Source organism: Nerophis lumbriciformis, linkage group LG27 (genome assembly GCF_033978685.3).
Source record: "Nerophis lumbriciformis linkage group LG27, RoL_Nlum_v2.1, whole genome shotgun sequence".
NCBI lineage: Eukaryota > Metazoa > Chordata > Actinopteri > Syngnathiformes > Syngnathidae > Nerophis > Nerophis lumbriciformis.
This window is the reverse complement of record NC_084574.2, coordinates 29,863,330-29,886,736: the sequence shown is the minus strand read 5'-3', so window position 1 is coordinate 29,886,736 and position 23,407 is coordinate 29,863,330. Positions and strand designations below refer to the sequence as shown.

At 40.0% G+C, this 23,407-nt stretch overlaps 1 protein-coding gene across 2 annotated transcripts in view; it reads left to right on the top strand.

Moving 5' to 3' along the window:
- grk4 (G protein-coupled receptor kinase 4) overlaps positions 1-23,407 on the top strand; it is a 174,410-nt gene that overhangs the window by 107,715 nt on the left and 43,288 nt on the right. For both annotated transcript variants that reach the window (XM_061988186.1, XM_061988187.1), the window contains exons 4-6: positions 6,908-6,985; positions 7,093-7,193; positions 16,857-16,949. In XM_061988186.1, coding sequence (XP_061844170.1) covers positions 6,908-6,985; positions 7,093-7,193; positions 16,857-16,949 — 272 coding nt within the window. The remainder of the gene's footprint in view (positions 1-6,907; positions 6,986-7,092; positions 7,194-16,856; positions 16,950-23,407) is intronic.

The following is a 23,407-nucleotide window of genomic DNA, read 5'->3' as shown; positions in this document are numbered from 1 at the left end:
TACCGCTTGTCCCTTTTGGGGTCGCGGGGGGTCGCTGGAGCCTATCTCAGCTACAATCGGGCGGAAGGCGGGGTACACCCTGGACAAGTCGCCACTATATTATCATATATTGTTTTTCTATTAGAATAAAAATAGATGACTTACATATAATTACAAAGCAAGTGATCAATCAATTGGTACATAAAAAAATGCAATACTCACATTTATAGGCAATTGTGTTATAATATCATGAGGCGATTATACAGTAAAATTCATATATATTCATTGTTACTAGAAACCCTCTGAGGGTGGCAATAACTGCGGCGTGGCCCTCAATATAAACAGGTTTGACACCCTTGCGTATAGACTGTTTTTTGTCCGACATGGAAGCTACAGGTGGTTAATTAGGGCGTCGACCGGTTTTGCCAACAAGTCATCCCCTCATTTATTTTTCAGTAAGTTGGCAGCCCCAGCATACTCACATTCACATACACTCACCTTAAAAAATCTTGGACAAATTCAAGGCTGTCATCAACAATGATCTCACACAGTTACAACAGATTTATGACATAAGCATTAGCACATTAGCTTTCCTAGTTGAAAGACTGTTGAAACATTGGCATCTTGATTTGTGTGACACTTGACAACTGTTTGGAATGCAAATTACAGCCACCAACAGAGAATGCAGTGTGAGCCATTAAGTCAAGATGGAAACCCCTAAAGTACCCTACATACCAGGTCACTTCAGTACTCAGACTGGACAGAGTGCAGTCGGGAACAAAATATTCTCAGAAGAATTCTTCAAAAACAGTGCTTTCTTCACACACTGTACATTCATTTCCCAACTGAGTCACCGTTGTGTGTAAAGTAGGCCTACTAGTATCTAGAAAGGCAATGTCAATGCAAAGTTGTGGACTCCTTCCTGCAGTCTGTGCAGATTAAGCATGCAACATCCTATGACAGACAGTTCATTTCACACTGTGTGTTACAATAAACCATATCATTTTATTTAACAAACTAAATATAATTTTTAAAATTATTTTATGTACACGACACCACTTAATTTCAGTTTCTACTGATACCAAATTTTGCTCGACAATGTATTGACCTACAAATAATTGCTGATAAACAATATTAGTGCCATTATTTTTTCAGACCAAATCAACCACTGATGTAATGATAATATAATATGCGTGTATATCTTTTCAAATGTCATTTCTTGTATATTTTAACATTGTTATTGAAATGTAAACTTTTAAAACTCCAAGCTAAATAAAACAAACAAATAATAACAATAAAATATACTTTGTTAGCAAAATTTTGCACTTGAATAAAAATCACAACCCAAAGCAATACAATATGTTGAGAAGGTTGGAGGTCCTCAAATATACACAAACAAAACAATAAATAATATAGCTAAATAAAGTATGAGAAACAAAGTTGCACTTCAATATCGAACATGTAGGCAGAGGTAGAGTTGTACGTTACTTAACTGACAATCAAGTTGGGACATTTTTAAACAAAAGTGCAAAGTAACAATATAAACACTAAATTATAAGCAGATCATATGAAAAAAAATCGAAGTTTGGCCAGATTCCAAGTGAGGAAACACCAACATGGCAGCACGGTAGTACAGAGGCTAGTGCATGTGGCTCACAATACGAAGGTCCTGGGTTCAATCCTGGGCTCGGGATCTTTCTGTGTGGAGTTTGCATGTTCTCCCCATGACTGCGTGGGTTCCCTCCGGGTACTCCGGCTTCCTCCCACCTCCAAAGACATGCACCTGTCGATAGGTTGATTGACAACACTAAATTGGCCCTAGTGTGTGAATGTGAGTTTGAATGTTGTCTGTCTATCTGTGTTGGCCCTGCGATGAGGTGGCGACTTGTCCAGGGTGTACCCCGCCTACCGCCCGAATGCAACTGAGATAGGCTCCAGCACCCGACCGCGACCCCGAAAGGGACAAGCGGTAAGAAATGGATAGATGGATGGGAAACACCAACATGACATGACAACATGATAAAGGTCTGTCACACATTTGCGGCACTTCTAGAAACGCTAGTTTTCAACAGTATTACTGGTTTATGGCAGCATGTCTTTGGCAATGTAGTTAACCAAACTTTCTGTGAGTGCACACCATTTCGCACTGGTTTGTTTGCACTCACCTTGTACACCAAACGCAAAGTGAGTGTAGACTGTCGGGTGGTTGTGTTTCAAATGGACGTGCAGGTTTGTTGTATTCATGCACATTCTGCAAACTTGGTGCTCGGTGTCGATAGGCTCATCTTGTTCCAAAGGTTAAAACTGAAATATTCCCACACTGGTGCGGTGGCATTTGGTTTTGTGATCATCGTGTCCATTTTCGCTACTACGTGTGTTGCACGGGCTAACTTTTTGCACTGTGTGATGCAAGCGGACCCGCCTCGCCGCACAAAGAGTCAAAGACACTTAATGAAGGACAAGAGAAATTACCCTCTTCTTTTCATTCCACTGTGGCACAAACACACATAGTTGCTGCAACCAATTAAAAGCGTGAATGCTCTTGAGCATGCATTGATTGATTGATTGAGACTTTTATTAGTAGGTTGCACAGTGAAGTACATATTCCGTACAATTGACCACTAAATGGTAACACCCGAATAAGTTTTTCAACTTGTTTAAGTCGGGGTCCACTTAAATTGATTCATGATACAGATATATACTATCATATATGCTATCATCATAATACAGTCATCACACAAGATAGTCATCAGGGTGTATACATTGAATTATTTACATTATTTACAATTCGGGGTGTGGGAAGGGGGTTAGGTTTGGTTGTTATCATCAGTCATCAACAACTGAGAACAGAGAAATGGATATTGAAACAGTGTAGGTCTGACTTGGTAGGATATGTACAGCAAGTAGTGGCCATAGAGAGAGAGAGAGAGAGATCAGAAGGCATAAGAAAAATATCTGCATTTGATTGTTTACATTTGATTATTAACAATCCGGAGAGGGTGTTAGTTTAGGGTTGAAGTTGCCTGAAGGTGTACTTTTATTGCGGTTTTGAAGGAGGATAGAGATGCCCTTTCTTTTATATCTGTTGGGAGCGCATTCCACATTGATGTGGCATAGAAAGAGAATGAGTTAAGACCTTTGTTAGATCGGAATCTGGGTTTAACGTGGTTAGTGGAGCTCCCCCTGGTGTTGTGGTTATGGCGGTCATTTACGTTAAGGAAGTAGTTTGACATGTACTTCGGTATCAGGGAGGTGTAGCGGATTTTATAGACTAGGCTCAGTGCAAGTTGTTTTACTCTGTCCTCCACCCTGAGCCAGCCCACTTTGGAGAAGTGGGTAGGAGTGAGGTGGGATCTGCGATGGAGGTCCAGAAGTAATCTGACTAGCTTGTTCTGGGATGTTTGGAGTTTAGATTTGAGGGTTTTGGAGGTGCTAGGGTACCAGGAGGTGCATGCGTAATCGAAAAAGGGTTGAACGAGAGTTCCCGCTAGAATCCTCATGGTGCTTTTGTTGACCAGAGAGGAGATTCTATAGAGAAATCTCGCTCGTTGGTTGACCTTTTTGATTACCTTGGTTGCCATTTTATCACAGGAAAGATTAGCTTCTAGAATGGAACCTAGGTAGGTGACCTCATCCTTCCTGGTGATAACAATGTCACCCACTTTTATAGTGAAGTCATTGACTTTCTTAAGGTTGATGTGGGACCCAAACAGGATGGGTTCCGTTTTACCTAAGTGTATGGATAGCTTGTTGTCAGCGAGCCAGGTGCAAGTTCTACAGAGTTCACATGGCGATTTATCAAGACTGGAAAACTTACCGTCTTAATTTTCACTTATCTTCAGTTAATTGACTTATCGGATATCGGCCCAGGCATACACATATACAATTGTCCTCTGTGATTTGTCTGTAAGTGGGTGGGAGAAATTAGCCAATCACTGTTGCATGTGGGAGAGGGGCGAGTGGAAAAGCACAAAGGGTATCCAATCAGAACTAGCTTCTTTAAAACGGACACTGTTTTGATTTTTCACCCGGAAAACAAGATGCGGTACAAGACGTCAATACAATGTCTTCTACATTGTGAAGTAAGAGAAGACAGCACATAAGAACACACTTCACCTTTGCTGCCATAGACAACAAAACAACTTGTAAACCCTGTGGCTCCATTTTCTCCGGTGAAATACAACCAACTTGAGGCGCCGTCTGCAGACTAACCATCAGGAGATCATCGCAACATTAAATATTTTGAAATGACTTATACTGTAATGAATTTCTATTACTATTAAAGGTCGCTTACATCATGTCCAAATGTCCGAAAAATACTTACTTAATAACAAACTTTTGTAGTACACCATAATGCCGCGATTTTATCGCCCATATAATAAGCAAGATACCTGTACAGTGCACTTTATGATGTCCTTGCCAGACTATTCAGCTATTAATTGCACAACTTGACAACCCAGAAGAGCATATTTGTCATTTTTCAAGCAAACACACAAAGAAAAACAGCCATGTGAGATATATATACCTTAGTTTATAACACTTGTTGCTGTGTTTACACAGTGGCCAAGAAGACGCTAATTTCTATGCACACTCAATGTAGTTATAAACAATGTAGAATACAACTAGTTTATTTCTTCGTATGACCATATACATGCACACATATTTTCATACACTGTACACTGGCGTTGAGAGAGTTATTTTTTGTTAACAAACTATAGATCAGTGCTATTTTTTGTTGTCATAATTGTCTAAATACCGTATTTTTCAGACTATAAGGTGCACTTAAAATCCTTTCATTTTCTCAACTTGACAGTAGGGCTTATAACCCAGTGCGACTAATGTACGGAATAATTTTGGTTGTGTTTACCGACCCTGAAGCAATTTTATTTGGTACATGGTGAAATGATAAGTGTGACCAGTAGATGGCACTCACACATAAGAGATACGTGTAGACTGCAATATGATTTAAGTAAACAACACCAACATTTTGTATGTTCCATTGAAAATATAGAACATTACACACGGCGCTCAAAAATCTATCAAAATATTTTAGTACGACGTTGGTAAGCTTTGAAGCCGCTCCGCATGATATATTGTCGGCCCATTAAACATGCAAGTATTATTATGGTGTGTGTATAAGGTAAGACATATTATCTGACGTTTTGTTTCGCAATATTATGCATAAGCAACGTTTCTTACCTTCTGGTACCTGCGGATCTGTATTTGGGATCTGCATAAGTCCTGAAAATTTGCGCGCGTCCGCCTTTGTAGTCGGTACCGACGCCATAGTCGATAAGCTTCTTCTTTTTCTCTATCTTATTGTTATGGGACATTCATCCTCCGCTGTTGCCATTTCTAATATAAAGTAGTGTAAAGTTCTTACTTATATCTGTCAGTAAACTCGCAATGAAAGCGCTAAAACATACCGGTGTAGTGAGTTAACATAATTCACCCAAAGAACTTTAGTTATTAGAGAGTTCCGGTCGGACGTTTTTTCACGAGACACATTTCTGGCGTTGTTATTGCACTAGTGAGCCACGGATGAGGAAATGCTGCTTCGTTATTGATTTAAGTAAAGTCTGAATGTCATTAAAACAAAGATGACCGGGAGAAGACTCTGCCGAAGGTGAGCCACGTAAATAAGACCACCCACAAAACGGCGCATCCTGAAGCGACTGTCAGAAAGCGGCTTGAAGATGATCTGTAAAACATCATCTATGCAACATTTTGACCAAATAACCACCATTACATGTTATGTAGACCACAAGGAAGTGTTTTCAATTTAGAAAAAATAAATATAATAATATGACCCCTTTAATGCGCCCTATAATCCGGTGCGCCTTTTGTATGAAATAAGACCTGACTAGACCCGCTCATCGGCAGTGCGCCCTAATAATTCGGTGCGCCCTATGGTCTGGAAAATACGGTAAGTGGTAGACCTACATGATAAAATGTACACATTACATTTTAATGATGGAACAGAAAATAGTTGCAATGTAATAGAACATAATATTACAAATATAATTTTATGCACTCCAAATTGCCAACAACTCATGTATACAACTTTGTTGAAGTGCTGGGTAATAGGCTGCACTTGCGGCGGACGTATCCCACTTACCGTATTTTTCGGACTATAAGTCGCAATTTTTTTCATAGTTTGGCCAGGGGTGCGACTTATACTCAGGAGCGACTTATGTGTGAAAACACATTACCGTAAAATATCAAATAATATTATTTAGCTCATTCACGTAAGAGACTAGACGTATAAGATTTCATCGGATTTAGCGATTAGGAGTGACAGATTGTTTGGTAAACGTATAGCATGTTCTATATGTTATAGTTATTTTAATGACTCTTACCATAATATGTTACGTTAATCATACCAGGCATGTTCTCAGTTGGTTATTTATGCCTCATATAAAGTACACTTATTCAGCCTGTTGTTCACTATTCTTTATTTATTTTAAATTGCCTTTCAAATGTCTATTCTTGGTGTTGGGTTTTATCAAATAAATTTCCCCAAAAAATGCGACTTATACTCCAGTGCGACTTATAGTATATACCGGTATGTTTTTTTCCTTCTTTATTATGCATTTTCGGCCGGTGCGACTTATACTCCGGAGCGACTTATACTCCGAAAAATACGGTACATGGAACATTGCAATCAATCTTCTTGACAAACACAAAAATCAAGTCTGCCAGCACCTTTTATAATAAAAAAGTAATCAAAACTCTGCCATTTAATCTCCTGTTAAAACCCATTTATGTGCAAAGTGTGAGGGAGGACCCTCTCATTTCCTATGAACCTCTCCTTAGGTCTCTTTTCTCTCCTGTCTTCTGTTTTTTAATGTATTCATTTCCCCTATCTATAGTTAGATGTAAATATGTCTGTATTGACATGGATTTCTGCTGTGTGTTCTTTTGACAGGCTATGTACCAGCTAGCTCCAGATGAGAAGCGGAGGGACTGCGGTCTGAATGTTTTAGACACTTACTTCAATAATGGGGTAAGACGCACTCATACCTGATTTAGCTGACTTATGAGTAACTTTGATACCTGTTTAGATCCGTTTTCACATTGTTTTATATCGCCTTTTTCTGTTGCCCCATCAAGTCGGCAGCCCATCTGCCAGACGTACCCCAAGACGTGGTCGCTGGGTGCCGGGAGAGACTTGAGCAAAGTCATTGTAAGGAGCTCTTCAATGACTGCACCAAGTAAGTCTCATCTTCTTCTGCACACATATGACGCTTTTTGTTGTTCGTAGTTAACTCAAAATTAACCGTAGAAAGATAATTTTTCACCATGAATAAGTGTACTCTTTACTTTTTTTAAATTATTAAATAGCTTGCATGTTACTCTGCTATTCCCACTCGTACGCTGTACAATACAAATAAACAAAACACCAGGGCTATTCAACTCCATAATAAAGAGGGCCGCAGTTTCAAAAGCCCGTGGCTCAGGGGCCTGACATCGAAATGTGGTTGTTGGGTCAGAAAGGGCCTGCGCAGGTTACATTTGTTTGAGACTGCGTTTACTTAAAGGGGAACATTATCACCAGACCTATGTAAGCGTCAATATATACCTTGATGTTGCAGAAAAAAGACCATATATTTTTTTAACCGATTTCCGAACTCTAAATGGGTGAATTTTGGCGAATTAAACGCCTTTCTATTATTCGCTCTCGGAGCGACCGGGAAGCAATCCACCATTTTCTCAAACACATTACAAACACTGAGTCAAATCAGCTCTGTTATTTTCCGTTTTTTCGACTGTTTTCCGTACCTTGGAGACATCATGCCTCGTCGGTGTGTTGTCGGAGGGTGTAACAACACGAACAGGGACGGATTCGAGTTGCACCAGTGGCCCAAAGATGCGAAAGTGGCAAGAAATTGGACGTTTGTTCCGCACACTTTACCGACGAAAGCTATGCTACGACAGAGATGGCAAGAATGTGTGGATATCCTGCGACACTCAAAGCAGATGCATTGCCAACGATAAAGTCAAAGAAATCTGCCGCCAGACCCTCATTGAATCTGCCGGAGTGTGTGAGCAATTCAGGGACAAAGGTCCTCGGTAGCACGGCAAGCAATGGCGGCAGTTTGTTCCCGCAGACGAGCGAGCTAAACCCCCTGGATGTCTTGGCTCACACCGTCCCCTATGCCACCGAAGATGATCAAGAGAAGAATATCGATCCTAGCTTCCCTGGCCTGCTGACATCAACTCCAAAACTGGACAGATCAGCTTTCAGGAAAAGAGAGCGGCTGAGGGTATGTCTACAGAATATATTAATTGATGAAAATTGGGCTGTCTGCACTCTCAAAGTGCATCCATCCATCCATCCATTTTCTACCGCTTATTCCCTTTTGGGGTCGCGGGGGGCGCTGGAGCCTATCTCAGCTACAATCGGGCGGAAGGCGGGGTACACCCTGGACAAGTCGCCATCTCATCGCAGGGCCAACACAGATAGACAGACAACATTCACACTCACATTCACACACTAGGGCCAATTTAGTGTTGCCAATCAACCTTGTTGTTGCCAAATGTATTTCATATGCTGTAAACCTAGTTCATAGTTGTTAGTTTCCTTTAATGCCAAACAAACACATACCAATCGTTGGTTAGAAGGCGATCGCCGACTTCGTCCTCGCTTTCTCCCGTGTCGCTGGCTGTCGTGTCGTTTTCGTCGGTTTCGCTTGCATACGGTTCAAACCGATATGGCTCAATAGCTTCAGTTTCTTCTTCAATTTCGTTTTCGCTACCTGCCTCCACACTACAACCATCCATTTCAATACATGCGTAATCTGTTGAATCGCTTAAGCCGCTGAAATCCGAGTCTGAATACGAGCTAATGTCGCTATAGCTTGCTGTTCTATGCGCCATGTTTGTTTGTGTTGGCATCACTATGTGACGTCACAGGAAAATGGACGGGTGTATATAACGATGGTTAAAATCAGGCACTTTGAAGCTTTTTTTTAGGGATATTGCGTGATGGGTAATATTTTGAAAAAAACTTCGAAAAATAAAATAAGCCACTGGGAACTGATTTTTAATGGTTTTAACCCTTCTGAAATTGTGATAATGTTCCCCTTTAATTGCAAAGTCAACACATTGACTTTCACACTGCACTATCAATAAACGTATTATTCCGTGCTTGTTACTCGTTTCCAGCGTGTGCAGCTCGTTAAAAGGATAAAGAAACAGAAGATCCAGAAGTTTTGTTGAGGAATGATGTTCCTTCTTTTGCATTATTTTCCTTCCTCAGTTGCTCAAATCCAGAAAAAGCTGTACTCACAAACACATTAGATGTATTAAAGTGTGCGTAGGCATTAGTCCAAGCACATTTCTTATGTACATCCCAATCAACGTGGAATTGAGCACACATGTTGGAGTGGCTGGACAGTCCTTGTCCACGCCCCCCATTCAAATACGCTAATCATGCAGCTGGGATAGGCGATAGGCTGATGGCGAGTAATGTGTGTGCAGTCAATAGCTCCGATTACATTAGGTAAACCGGCTGTTGCTTAAAATTGTGGTTTAATTTTATAACCTTGTACGGGAATTTATTATACCTGACCGATAATTTTATGTTTTTTTATTGCTGTCAAACGATTAAAATATTTAATCACGTTGTTCATAGTTAACTCAAAATTAATCGCAGACAGATATAATTTTTCATCATGAATAAGTGTACCCTTGACTTTTTTTTTTTTTATTAAATAGCATGAGCCTAACTGAACGACCTCTTACAGAACGCATCAATGCTTGTAATGAAAGACATGATTGTCAGAGGCTTTCTTTATACCAAGTCTGGGTCATCCCAGCCTGGTGCCACCACTCTCTCCTTGACTGTGTGTGTTTGCACACTGTGATGTGTGCATCCTGTCACTGGTGACGACGAGACAGCTGGCACCTGGTGTGCACTTTTACAAACACACACACTCACACTTGCAGACAAGTGTAAAGACTTGCAGATGAAAAGTGATTGAAAAGGGAGGGAAAAAAAGTTCATTGGGCAAGGAGATCATCCGGATGGCTGGCATGAAAACAACTGTGGCCTCAGTATTCACACACATGCACTGGAGCGTGCACACACACCGACACTCAGGCCTGCAGGTGTTCCTGCTGCCGGCGCAGCGAGCCAGGAAGGGCAAACAGACCAGGGATTATAGGACTGAACTTGTTTCTCATCACGTGTCGTAGTTTCGCATTTGTCACGCTCAATTTCACTGCCAAAAACGTAACCCCTATTTACACACCGTGACACCAAACAAATCAGGAAAATTGTTCAGACTTCCTTTTTTAATTACCTTGGCAAGGGGGTTATGCATTCGCCGGGGTTTGTTTGTCTGTTTGTCAGCAACATAACTCAAAATGTTTGGTGCATATTTTGATGAAACTTTCAGGAAATGTCAGAAATGGTATAAGGCACAAGTCATTAAGTTTTGGGGGTGAGCCAGATGATTTCTACTATGTTACCTTACGTTTACGTTACATGGCTGTGTGTATGCTAACCCGCAGAGAAAAAGAGAGTTGATGATTGACAATAGGGTTCACGCTGTTTATTTTGTTCCACACAGAGTGAACCCTCCTGTCAGTCTGGAAGCAACAGACGAACAAAACAAACACGCACGGATAAGGCAATTCCATTTTTATTCGATTGATTACATTCACTAGTATGTTGTATATTCACTAGTATGTTGTATATTCACTGGGAGTCTGTTTTAGTTAGCAGCATAGCTCAAAAAGATCTGGGCGGATTTTGATTAAACTTTCAGGAAATGTCAGAAATGGGATAAGGAACCACCGATTAGATTTTGGGGATAATCAGGATCACCGTCTGGATTGAAAATGTATTACTATTCTATTAAATATAGGGCTAATGTTGTAGTACAGTATGTCTATCATCAACATTAGTCATATTTAAATCAAACTCTATGAGCCTAATTATCATATAACTAAGTTGATTTCATATAGAATTGGTGCAATAAGGACAAACATGAATTCCCAAAAAGGATAACCTTCCAAAACCGCATTCTGCTTAATAGTTCTTTCCAGCCATCCACGCATGGTACTGCCTAATTTGCATAAACATAAACACTGGTTGTAAGTCCGTCCTCCACTCCAGCCCAAACATACTGTATTGTCATTTTCAATTTTTCAAAAGAGGTAATAAGAGAATTAATTGGAAAACTAAGGGAAAAGAGCAAAAACAAGCGTGAAGTATATGATGATGAAATATTGGAACAACTTATGCTTGTGTTGGTTCACCATTATTCCTTCCTTCCTATTTATAGTCAGTCATTCATTCCTATTTATATTTCCTTGTGGTAACCTTAACGTTGAATTCCGTTATTCTGATCCATGATTCTTTGTCAGTTAGGGAAAGTCTAAAGGAAAGAATGGTAATGCATGTTCAAACGAAATGTGACATTTTCCTGCATTTTCGTAGTACTTTGTCGTACAGAACACAAAAGGGTGTATTACATTAATATTAACCATATTTACGTATTACATGTCTGCTGATTTTTTCTTTCCTTTTTTCTTTTCCTCTCGCACAATTATTTCATCCAATAATAGCCATATTGTAGCTGTGTTTAATTTTGCTCCTAGTGGTGTCTGTCAGAGGCTGGACCCCAAACTAGGCTCTGCTCGACTCTTCCCACTTTAGTGTCTGTACAGTCTGCAACCGCTAAGACACGGGTGTCAAACGTATGGCACACAAACAAGTTTAATCTGGCCCGCAAAATGAGTTTGATAAGTATAAAAATTACCTGCAATTTTTTAGTGAAATAATCTGCTGTTCTAAATGTGTCCACTGGATGTTGCAATAGCAATTCAAGTGTAACCCGCATCACACATGACACTGTTTAAAGATGATGTGTCAGCTGACTTTAAGCAACACAATCAGCGCAGGTGCAAGCAATCAGCTGCTCCTGTTGTGGCTGGCAGCAGATGGCGGCAGACTGATTTAGTATTGACGCACAATACATTCTTTCATCGTAAATTATCCACTCAACGGATAAGATAATGAAACGGTAAGATGCAAATACTTTTAGAGTTCCATGCAGCGCTCGCAATCGGTTGACGGCACGATGCACACCCTGAACTCCATTGTAAAAATGTGTGTTTCTACATTTGTTGTTTGTTCTGTTTTATTTTATGCTTAAATCTACCATGTTCACGTCGGCTAAGATTGTAGTTATGTTACTTTGGTGTCAATTTGATTGTTTTGTTTATAAGTGTAACATTTGAATGATGATGAATGAATGTGTTGTGGAAGTTGCAGATGTCACCAATGTGGGGGTTTGAGGAAACACTCGGTTGCTTTTGCAAACAGGTCTTCAATGGTGAACTGCCAACATGAGAATGTTGAACAGGAAGTGATTAAAGTTTAATGGCTTTGTAAATACACTGAGACAAAGTCTAAGTGCATTGTGTTCTTCATGGTGTCTTTGAAACTGCACCAATTTTTTCCTCAGAATTTTCAACTAACTTGAAGTGTTTTGCCAAGAGGATTATTTGTCATGTGTACATTTTCAAAATGTGCTTGTTCTATTTTTGGCCAAAGTAAAACAAAAAAAACAATCTAAAGTTGTCTTTATTTTTAAGTTATTATGCCATGATTTTACCAGTCCGGCTCACGCGGGAATATATTTTAAAACGAGTTTGACAGCCCTGCTCCAAAACAACGTCATGTTTATTGACCTAATAACTGAGCTGCGACGACTGAACTTCAACTGCAACAATAACCCGGTATGCCTAAAATGTGCTGTTTGTGTATTAAGCACAGTCCGAGACAAAAGCCTTTTGCAAAGAGTAGAGTTCTATCCCAAAGAGATTTCTGTTTATGTTGTATGAAACTAGGTTTTGTGATGACATAACCGTGTTTGCTTTTACAAAGCACTGGGTGCCCCTTTGTGGAAACTCTCCACCATTATTTAGCCAAGAACTGCCACAGTTTCCTCATGATCTTTAGCGATGAAGTAATCCTAAAACAGTATGTGCCAGGGGAAGTCTTCCTGGCCAATTTGACTTTTTGAACATATTTTTGGAAAATGAGACACTTCAGATGGTTCATATGGCAATCTGTTAAATGTAGAAGCAAGGAGCCATGCAATCATTACACCATTAGGGTTTGTTTGACCCTGTTGTTGTTTTAATCAGCATGTAGTCAAAGCATCTAAAGACATCACAAACATGACCGATGTGCAGGGTCAGGCCAATGAGTCATAACTTGACACCTTCCAGAAGAGTTTTTGTTTTCCGCCTTTTCCAACAGCATACAGCCAATTAACCAAATGCTTTAACTGTTTAAGACAGGGATCCCCAAAATCCGGCCCGCGGGAAGTCTCAAGTTTTTACTTTTTTATTTGTCCGACCGCTTCTATGTTAGCTACCTCTCTTTGTTTATAATGTCTATTTTCTGCTGGGTCTACTCTCTAGTTTATGCTCCCCTCTTCTTGCTGTAGCAGTTACATATACTGTAATACTGTACATCAGGGGTGTCCAACTCATTTTAGCTCAGGAGCCGCATGGAGGGATAAATCTGTGCACACGCGGGCCGGACTATTACAATCATGGCATTAAAGGGGAACATTATCACAATTTCAGAATGGTTTAAACAATTAAAAATCAGTTCCCAGTGGCTTATTTTATTTTTCGAAGTTTTTTTCAAAATTTTACCCATCACGCAATATCCCTAAAAAAAGCTTCCAAGTGCCTGATTTTAACCATCGTTATATACACCCGTCCATTTTCCTGTGACGTCACACAGTGAAGCCAACACAAACAAACATGGCGGATAGAACAGCAACATATAGCGACATTAGCTCGGATTCAGACTCGGATTTCAGCGGCTTAAGGGATTCAACAGATTACGCATGTATTGAAACGGATGGTTGTAGTGTGGAGGCAGGTAGCGAAAACAAAATTGAAGAAGAAACTGAAGCTATTGAGCCATATCGGTTTGAACCGTATGCAAGCGAAACCGACGAAAACGACACGACAGCCAGCGACACGGGAGAAAGCGAGGACGAAGTCGGCGAGCGCCTTCTAACCAACGATTGGTATGTGTTTATTTGGCATTAAAGGAAACTAACAACTATGAACTAGGTTTACAGCATATGAAATACATTTGGCAACAACATGCACTTTGAGAGTGCAGACAGCCCATTTCAGGCGCGCTAAGAACATATATTTTTCCACGATTTCAGCACTCAGGTTAACCATGCCTAAATAGACACAAAGTACTGCATTACACAAGACTACCCGAATGTACTCGAATGATTGAAAAAAATAAATGTTTTTAAGCTAAATTATTGGTAAACACAGTTTATGTATAATAATTTACGTAAAACCGCGAGTAATGAATAAAGTTTTCATCAATTAATATATTCTGTAGACATACCCTCATCCGCTCTCTTTTCCTGAAAGCTGATCTGTCCAGTTTTGGAGTTGATGTCAGCAGGCCAGGGAAGCTAGGGTCGATATTCTTCTCTTGATCATCTTCGGTTCATTCTTGCCATCTCTGTCGTAGCATAGCTTTCGTCGGTAAAGTGTGTGGAACAAACGACTGACCGTTTCGTCGGCTTTCCCCACAGCCTCGTATTTTGAACAAATTTCGTCCAATTTCTTGCCACTTTCGCATCTTTGGGCCACTGGTGCAACTTGAATCCGTCCCTGTTCGTGTTGTTACACCCTCCGACAACACACCGACGAAAGTGAGAAAATGGTGGATTGCTCCCCGATCTGACGTCATGTTGTGACGTCATCGCTCCGAGAGCGAATAATAGAAAGGCGTTTAATTCGCCAAAATTCACCCATTTAGAGTTCGGAAATCGGTTAAAAAAATATGTGGTCTTTTTTCTGCAACATCAAGGTATATATTGACGCTTACATAGGTCTGGTGATAATGTTCCCCTTTAAAACAAAAAAAAATTAAGACAACTTCAGATTGTTTTCTCTGTTTTACTTTAGCCAAAAATAGAAGAAACACATTCTGAAAATATTACAATAAAAATATAGAAAAAAATACCCGGCAACGCTAAAGTTTAGCTCAGGGGCCCCCAAACAGCGGCCCACGGGCCGAATACGGCCCACCAGCGTCCAAAATCCGGCCCGCGGGAAGTCTCAAGTTTTTTTATTTTATTTGTCCTTTCTAATCTATTTTCTACCGCTTGTTACTCTCGGGGTCTCCTAGTCGCTCAGGCAAATCATATTGTCTAATAATGCATTTTCCCATCGATAACGTGACATCATCGCGCTCACGCTGCAGCGTCGGGCGAGCGTGCACACGCGGCGCACTCTTTTAGTCAAATAGTGCGTGAGTAATATATATATATATATACCGTATTTTCCGCACTATAAGGCGCACCGGATTATTAGCCGCACCTTCTATGAATTACATATTTCATAATTTTGTCCACCAATAAGCCGCCCCGGACTATAAGCCGCGCCTACGCTGCGCTAAAGTGAATGTCAAAAAAACGCTGCGCTAAAGTGAATGTCAAAAAAACAGTCAGATAGTTCAGTCAAACTTTAATAATATATTGAAAACCAGCGTTCTAACAACTCTGTCCCAAAATGTACGCAAATGTGCAATCACAAACATAGTAAAATTCAAAATGGTGTAGAGCAATAGTAACATAATGTTGCTCGAACGTTAATGTCACAACACACAAAACAAACATAGCGCTCACCTTCTGAAGTTATTCTTCATTCGTAAATCCTTCGAATTCTTCGTCTTCGGTGTCCGAATTGAAAAGTTGCGCAAGCGTGGTATCCAAAATGGCCGGTTCCGTCTCGTAGAAGTCATCGGGAGTCAGTGTCGCTGTTGTTCTGTGAATCCTGCCTTCCGGAAAGCTCGGACCACAGTTGTGACCGAAATATCTGCCCAGGCATTTACGATCCACTGGCAAATGTTGGCGTATGTCGTCCGAGGCTGTCTGCCCGTCTTAGTGAAGGTGTGTTCGCCTTCGGAGCTGTGTGAAAAAAGCCACCCGGCCTCTTCGCGTAAACTTCCCTTAACCACTCGCTCATCTTTTCTTCATCCATCCATCCCTTCGAGTTAGCTTTTATGATGACGCCGGCTGGAAAGGTCTCTTTTGGCAAGGTCTTCCTTTTGAATATCACCACGGGTGGAAGTTAGCATGGCAAGCTAGAACCACAGTGAAGGATGACTTCTCATTCCCTGTGGTGCGAATATTCACCGTACGTGCTCCCGTTCCACAGTGCGGTTCAGTTGCTGTGAAATACGGTAGTAATCCGTGTGCGGATGGAGAGATTGCGTCTTTTTATGAACCGGATCGCTTAGTAGGAGCCATTTTGTGGTCTTTACAGATGTAAACAGGAAATGAAACGTACGGTGATATCCGCGCGTTTTTTCTTCTTCTTCCGGGGGCGGGTAGAAGAAGAAGCGCTTCCTGTTCTATGGGGGCGGGTGCTTTCCTTGGCGGTTGCTTGCGTAGAAGAAGAAGCGCTTCCTGTTCTACCGGGAAAAAAGATGGCGGCTGTTTACCGAAGTTGCGAGATCGAAACTTTATGAAAATGAATCGTAATAAAGCGCACCGGGTTATAAGGCGCACTGTCAGCTTTTGAGAAAAATTGTGGTTTTTAGGTGCGCCTTATAGTGCGGAAAATACGGTATATATATATATATATATATATATATAAACACACACAGCCCGGCCCCCGGGCCAATTTTCTTTTAATCCAATCCAATCCCCCGAGTCAAAAAGTTAGGGAACCCCTGATTTAAGAGAATATGTAATTGTGGGCATTCTCTACAGTTTTTTTCTGCATATATTTTTTACACACTTTCACTAATGTTTCGTAATAAATACATGAAATCATTCAAAACTTTTCTCTCTCCCCCACAGAATAGTTCGTGATTATCTAAGTGGAGCTCCCTTTTCATCCTACCAGGAGTCCATGTACTTCTCTCGCTTCCTGCAGTGGAAATGGTTGGAGAGGTGAGCAGTCAGTTCCAGTGTGTTGTGTGGCAGGATCCTTTTGTTGTTGCCTCTACAGCATCAAAACCCTTCATAACTTCATATGGATTGTCCCACTGGAGGAGCAAAATCCTGTCCAGACTAACCAGTGTGGAAAGAAATGGCTGACTTAAAGAATGAAAGCAGAAAGTGCATATTGCCAACCAGTGCTGGCAGATCTCGCACCCCCCACATTGTGACAGATAATTTTATTATTGCATTACAATTATAAACACAGTTAACATAAATCATTTTTAAAACTTAAACCCTGATTAATGTGTATTCTTACCTAAGGGGCTGTTTGAGCTCATTTATTTGTCTTAATGTGTTTTCGGACCGTGAAACATTTCCTTTTTTTTAATTGTAGTTATATTTGTATACATTTTAAAAATGTGTCCATTTTCTTCTTATTTTTGATATGTTTCTAACAAACATTTCGTGTGGAAATGATTACAGTAAATGTGCATAGCTTTTAGACTTAGACTTAGACCAACTTTATTGATCCACAAGGGAAATTGTTAAAAAAAAAAAAAATGGTGTCGCAAGCAGCAGCCACGTCTGTAGAAGGAGGGATGTATACTCCGATGAAGATTACGGAAGTAAACTCCCTTGGCAAATAATATGGTCGAATTCCAACAGCCAGAAGATCGATGTCCGGCAAACAAACATACTCCTTTACAGTAACATGTCCAGGATTAAACCACCTCTCGTTCACCAAGATGGCAATCCCACCGCCTTTCTTCTTACCGCTAAGGAGTGTGTCTCTGTCCGCCCGTGAGGTTGTGAACCCGGGTAGAGACGCTCTGTGGCCAAGTCTCCGTAAAGCACATGATACTGCACATGGCGTACTCCTTTTGAGTTCGGACGAGCCCGAACAATTTGTCCATTTTATTCGCCAAAGACCGCACGTTCCCTATGAGGACAGAGGGAATTGCAGGCTTAAATTTCCTCCTCCCCTCCTTCATATTTGTGCCGGCACGGCATCCCCGGCGCTTTTTCCGTAGTTCCACAGGAATGTTCGGCGGCGATCCCCATAGCGCTGTTAAGGACAGCGCAAACAGCTCCTCGCGTGTGTAAACAAAGGGCCGGCTGCTCAACTGATCGAAGCCAAACACAAAACGGCCCGATAAGAAAAAGAAAAGTAACAAAAACACACAAAAGTGCCCAAGAACCATAATTAGTGGTTTATGGAAAAGATAAGTGATTAAAAAAAAGCAAGAAAAGTTGAGAATAATACCAAAAGTAAAGTAAAAATGAAGGACTGCGATGTGCTGCCACTATTTTTAGATGAGGGAAAATTCAACTATATAGATATCACTTTCAAATATGCCAGTATTGCACCACTTTATGGAATGTTTACAATAAATTACATACCAAACAAATGTCAGAATAAATCCCATGAATAGAGTATAACATTGGTTGGATGTTTACATTTGAAAAATTCTGATCGAATGCTTGTTTCCAATGTAGCAAATGAGTTACCACTGGTTTACTTTAAAAAAAGTACACATAACAACAAGCCAATTTTTCTAAATAGCTCTTTAAAGAGGAACGACGCAGAATACCGTCCTCTTTTAAACAGTCATGAATTAATCTCTACTGTTCATAGGTTATACGTGTGCTTGGGGCGTGCCGAGTCGATATACTAGGCGGGCACAATAACCAGGAAATGGAGGTGGAGTCAAGAGGAACTACCTGCAGCACAGACAAAAAAGCAAGCCCAAATAAGTTACTACGCGTTCAAAAACAAGCCTATATAATTTACAACCCGTGACTGATTGGATTTCGGAAGCGACTTTTAAAAAAAAGACAAGCCTAAAGTCGCTGATGCGAACGCTGAGAGATGCCACTTTGGAAACATGCCACTTACGGGCTTTGAGAAGTTAATCATGTCCAATATTTTGTAGCTGAAACATGTTTGCGCTGAGAAAAGCAGTATTTCCCATATCTAATCCATTATTATTGTTATTATATTATTATGTTTAATTGTGGAATAGATTTGGACAGCCACAGTTGGATTTGGTGCCACCAGTTACACCATCGCTCATGAGCACATTATAATGGGACTGTTTATGAATGCACCTTGTCTCTATAACTCTGTACAGAAGATGGCATTGTGACTCCGCTTATTATTACATCTCATATGCACCTGGTCTGCCAGAGAATAAGAAGAAGGAGCGGGAGCAGGAATCACATTACTTTTCCATGCGCTAAATTAGTTTGATTACTTAAATAATTTGGTTCGAAGTAAGCTTTCTACAACACATTGATACATCTTAATCTGATTTGTTTTTTGTTTTTTTAAATGAGAATTTTAGTTTACTCTGGCTTGTAGTTAGTTATTTGTGCACCAATCTCCATGGATGACGAACACGCTGCTACATTATTCACAGGCGAAGAAGAACATTGGCTTGGGGGGACTATTTACGTCATCACAGAAGCATACAAAGTGAGGATATAGATGCTGAAATAAGTCAATATTAATTTAGTATATAAGAAAATAAAAACCTACATTAAATAGTCACTAAACCTTTTTTTGTACGCACAATGGAATTAATACAGAGTAAAAATAATGTGTATTTTAATAATTAATAGCGGTAGATCACTTGACTTCAAGACTGCATTGATCTCATTCATTCAAATCATGCACAACAAAATTGTTTTTCATGTTGTAGAAATCAAACATCCATATTCAACAATTTAGACAATGCAATTAAGATATATTTCACTGCGAATTAACAGTACTAAAAGTGTTACTAGTAAATATTATACATAAACATGTTAACAGTAAATAGTCAAAGCAGTACACCAAAATAGTGATTTTTTTTTTGGTATGTGTCTGATGATCATAATAACCACAAGTTTTGTAGTTATCCGTTAGACCCGGAGCCTATTAGCGCTAGCTTATTAGCATGTAGCATTCTCTTATTCAATTTACGTTACCATATAGCTAAACAAACTGAAATGACCACAATTGCCCGCTAGTGTACGAGAGGCACACAGCGTATGACAAACAGTCAAATTTAAGATGGAGCAATAACTTCACATGTGGGTGTGAAAATAGATGACACCAACTTATTTGAAAAATCTGGCTAATTTAGTGCATGGAAACATACTGACAGTTGCTAAACTATCTAGCAACATTTTCAGATATTATTGGATGCAACCAAACACCACAGATATACTGTGGTGCTGTCAGAAATTCAAACACCAAAACCAGTGAAAATGTGTAAATCGAAAATAAAAACAGAATACAATGATTTGCAAATCCTTTTCACCCTATATTCAATTGAGTAGACTCAAAGACAAGATACTTAATGTGTAAACTGGAAAACGTTGTTATTTTTTGCAAATATTAGCTCATTTGGAGTTGGATGCCTGCAACTGGTTTCAAAAAAGCTGGCACAAGTAGCAAAAAAGACTGCGAAAGTTGAGGAATGCTCATCAAACACTTATTTGGAACATCCCACAGGTGAACAGGCTAATTGGGAACAGGTGGGTGCCATGATTGGGTGTAAAAGCAGCTTCCATGAAATGCTCAGTCATTCACAAACAAGGATGGGGCGAGGGTCACCACTTTGTGGACAAATGCGTGAGCAAATTGTCCAACAGTTTAAGAACAACATTTCTCAACAACATATTGCAAGGAATTTAGGGATTTCACCATCTGCGGTCCGTAATATCATCAAAAGGCTCAGAGAATATGGAGAAATCACTGCACTTATGCGATGATATTATGGACCTTCGTCATCAAAAAGCGACATTTGTGTGTAAAGGATATCACCACATGGGCTTAGGAACACTTCAGAAAACCACTGTCAGTAACTACAGTTTGTCGCTACATCTGTAAGTGCAAGTTAAAATTCTACTAGTACTGAGGTTTTTTCCCACTCCAGACTGGGCTCCCAAAGTACAAGTATTTTTTTACTCATCTTTTTCCCCAGCGTTTTACCTTTTTCCCATCTTTTACGGGGCGCTTTATGGCGACCCATCAGCGTTCCTGTTCTGTAACCCTGTACACTGTTTGTTTGTCTAATCTTGAACGGGTTCGTGCTGAAAACAAAGTTTCGTTGTACTTGTGCAATGACAATAAAGACCTATCTGATCTGATCTGATCTGATCTACTATACTATGCAAAGCGAAAGCCATTTATCAACAACACCCAGAAACGCCGCCGGCTTTGCTGGGCCCGAGCTCATCTAAGATAGACTGATGCAAAGTGGAAAAGTGTTCTGTGGTCTAACAAGTCCACATTTCAAATTGTTTTTTAGAAACTGTGGACGTTGTGTCGTCCGGACCAAAGAGGAAAAGAACCATCCGGATTGTTATAGGCGCAAAGTTCAAAAGCCAGCATCTGTGATGGTATGGGGGTGTATTAGTGCCCAAGGCACGGGTAACTTACACATCTGTGAAGGCGCCATTAATGCTGAAAGATACATACAGGTTTTGGAGCAACATGCAGTTGTGCTCATAAGTTTACATACCCTGGGAGAATTTATGATTTCTTGGCCATTCTTCAGAGAATATGAATGATAACACAAAACACTTTCTTCCACTCATGCTTAATGTGTGAAGCTATTTATTGGCAAACAACTGTGTTTACTCTTTTTAAATCAAAATGACAAAAGAAAATACCCAAATGACCCTGATCAAAAGTTTACATACCCCAGTGACTTTGATCTGATAACATGCACAAAAGTTGACACAAACAGGTTTGAATGGCTAATCAAGGTTCCAATCCTCACATGTGACATGTTTGTTTGTAATTAATGTGTGTGTATAAAAGGTCAGTGAGTTGCTGGGCTTCTGACAGACCATTGCATCTTTCATCCAGTGCTGCACAGATGTTTCTGGATTCTGAGTCATGGGGAAGGCAAAATAATTATCAAAGAATCTGCGAGAAAAGGTAATTGAACGGCATAAAACAGGAAAGGGGTATAAAAAGATATCTAAGGAATTGAGAATGCCAATCAGCAGTGTTCAAACGCAGATTAAGAAGTGGAAAATGAGTGATTCAGGTAGACCAGCAAAGATTTCAGCCACAACTGCCAGGAAAATTGTTTGAGATGCAAAGAAAAATCCACAAATAACTTCAGCTGAAATACAGGACTCTCTGAAAAATTGTGGTGTGGCTGTTTCAAGATGCACAATAAGGAGGCACTTGAAGAAAAATGGGCTGCATGGTCGAGTCGGCAGGAGAAAGCCATCACTCCAAATTACTTTGTTCCAGAAGTTTTAAGGCTTGTCTCTGTGTTGTTTGGCGTAATGTAAGCGGGATACTTTGTGACATTTGCGCAGAAATGGCTTTCTTCTGGCGACTCGACCATGCAGAACATTTTTCTGGATGCAAGATGCAATGGTCTGTCAGAAGCCCAGAAACTCACTGACCTTTTATACACACACATTAATTACAAACAAACATGTCACATGTGAGGATTGGAACCTTGATTAGCCATTCAAACCTGTTTGTGTCAACTTTTGTGCACGTTATCAGATCAAAGTCACTGGGGTGTGTAAACTTTTGATCAGGGTCATTTGGGTACTTTCTTTTGTCATTTTGATTTAAAAAGAGTAAAACACGGTTGTTTGCCAATAAATAGCTTCACACAACCATTAAGCATATGTGGAAGAAAGGTTTTTATGTTATCATTCATATTCTCTGAAGAATGGCCAATAAATCATAAATTCTCCCAGGGTATGTAAACTTATGAGCACGACTGTATGTTGCCATCCAAGCAACGTTATCATGGACGCCCCTGCTTATTTCAGCAAGACAATGCCAAGGCTTCGTAGTAAAAGAGTGCGGGTACTAGACTGGCCTGTCTCCCATTGAAAATGTGTGGTGCATTATGAAGCCTAAAACACCACAACAGAGACCCCGGACTGTTGAACAACTTAAGCTGTACATAAAGCAAGAATAGGAAATAATTCCACCTGAAAAGTTTCAAAAATTGGTCTCCTCAGTTCCCAAATGTTTACTGAGTGTTGTTAAAAGGAAAGGCCATGTATCACAATGTTAACAATGTCCCCGTGCCAACTTTTTTGCAATGTGTTGCTGCCATTAAATTCTAAGTTAATGATTATTTGAAAAAAAAGAAAAAAAGTCTCTCAGTTCAAACACTAAATATCTTGTCTTTGCAGTCTATTCAATTGAATATAAGTTGAAAAGGATTTGCAAGTCATTGTATTCTGTTTTTATTCACGAATTACACATCGTGCCAACTTCACTGGTTTTGGGTGTTGTACATACAAGTATTCATGAAAGGTGCTGTACATGTTCTGTAATTGAGATGAGAGGTAACACTGCTATTACACATTCGTGACACATAGTTGCTTCTATAATTGCTCGATTCTCAGCACTGTTAATATTATTCAAACAATAAATCACAATCAGACATAAGAGCCGTGCTTCTCGTTATAGATACAGTTTGAATGCTTAA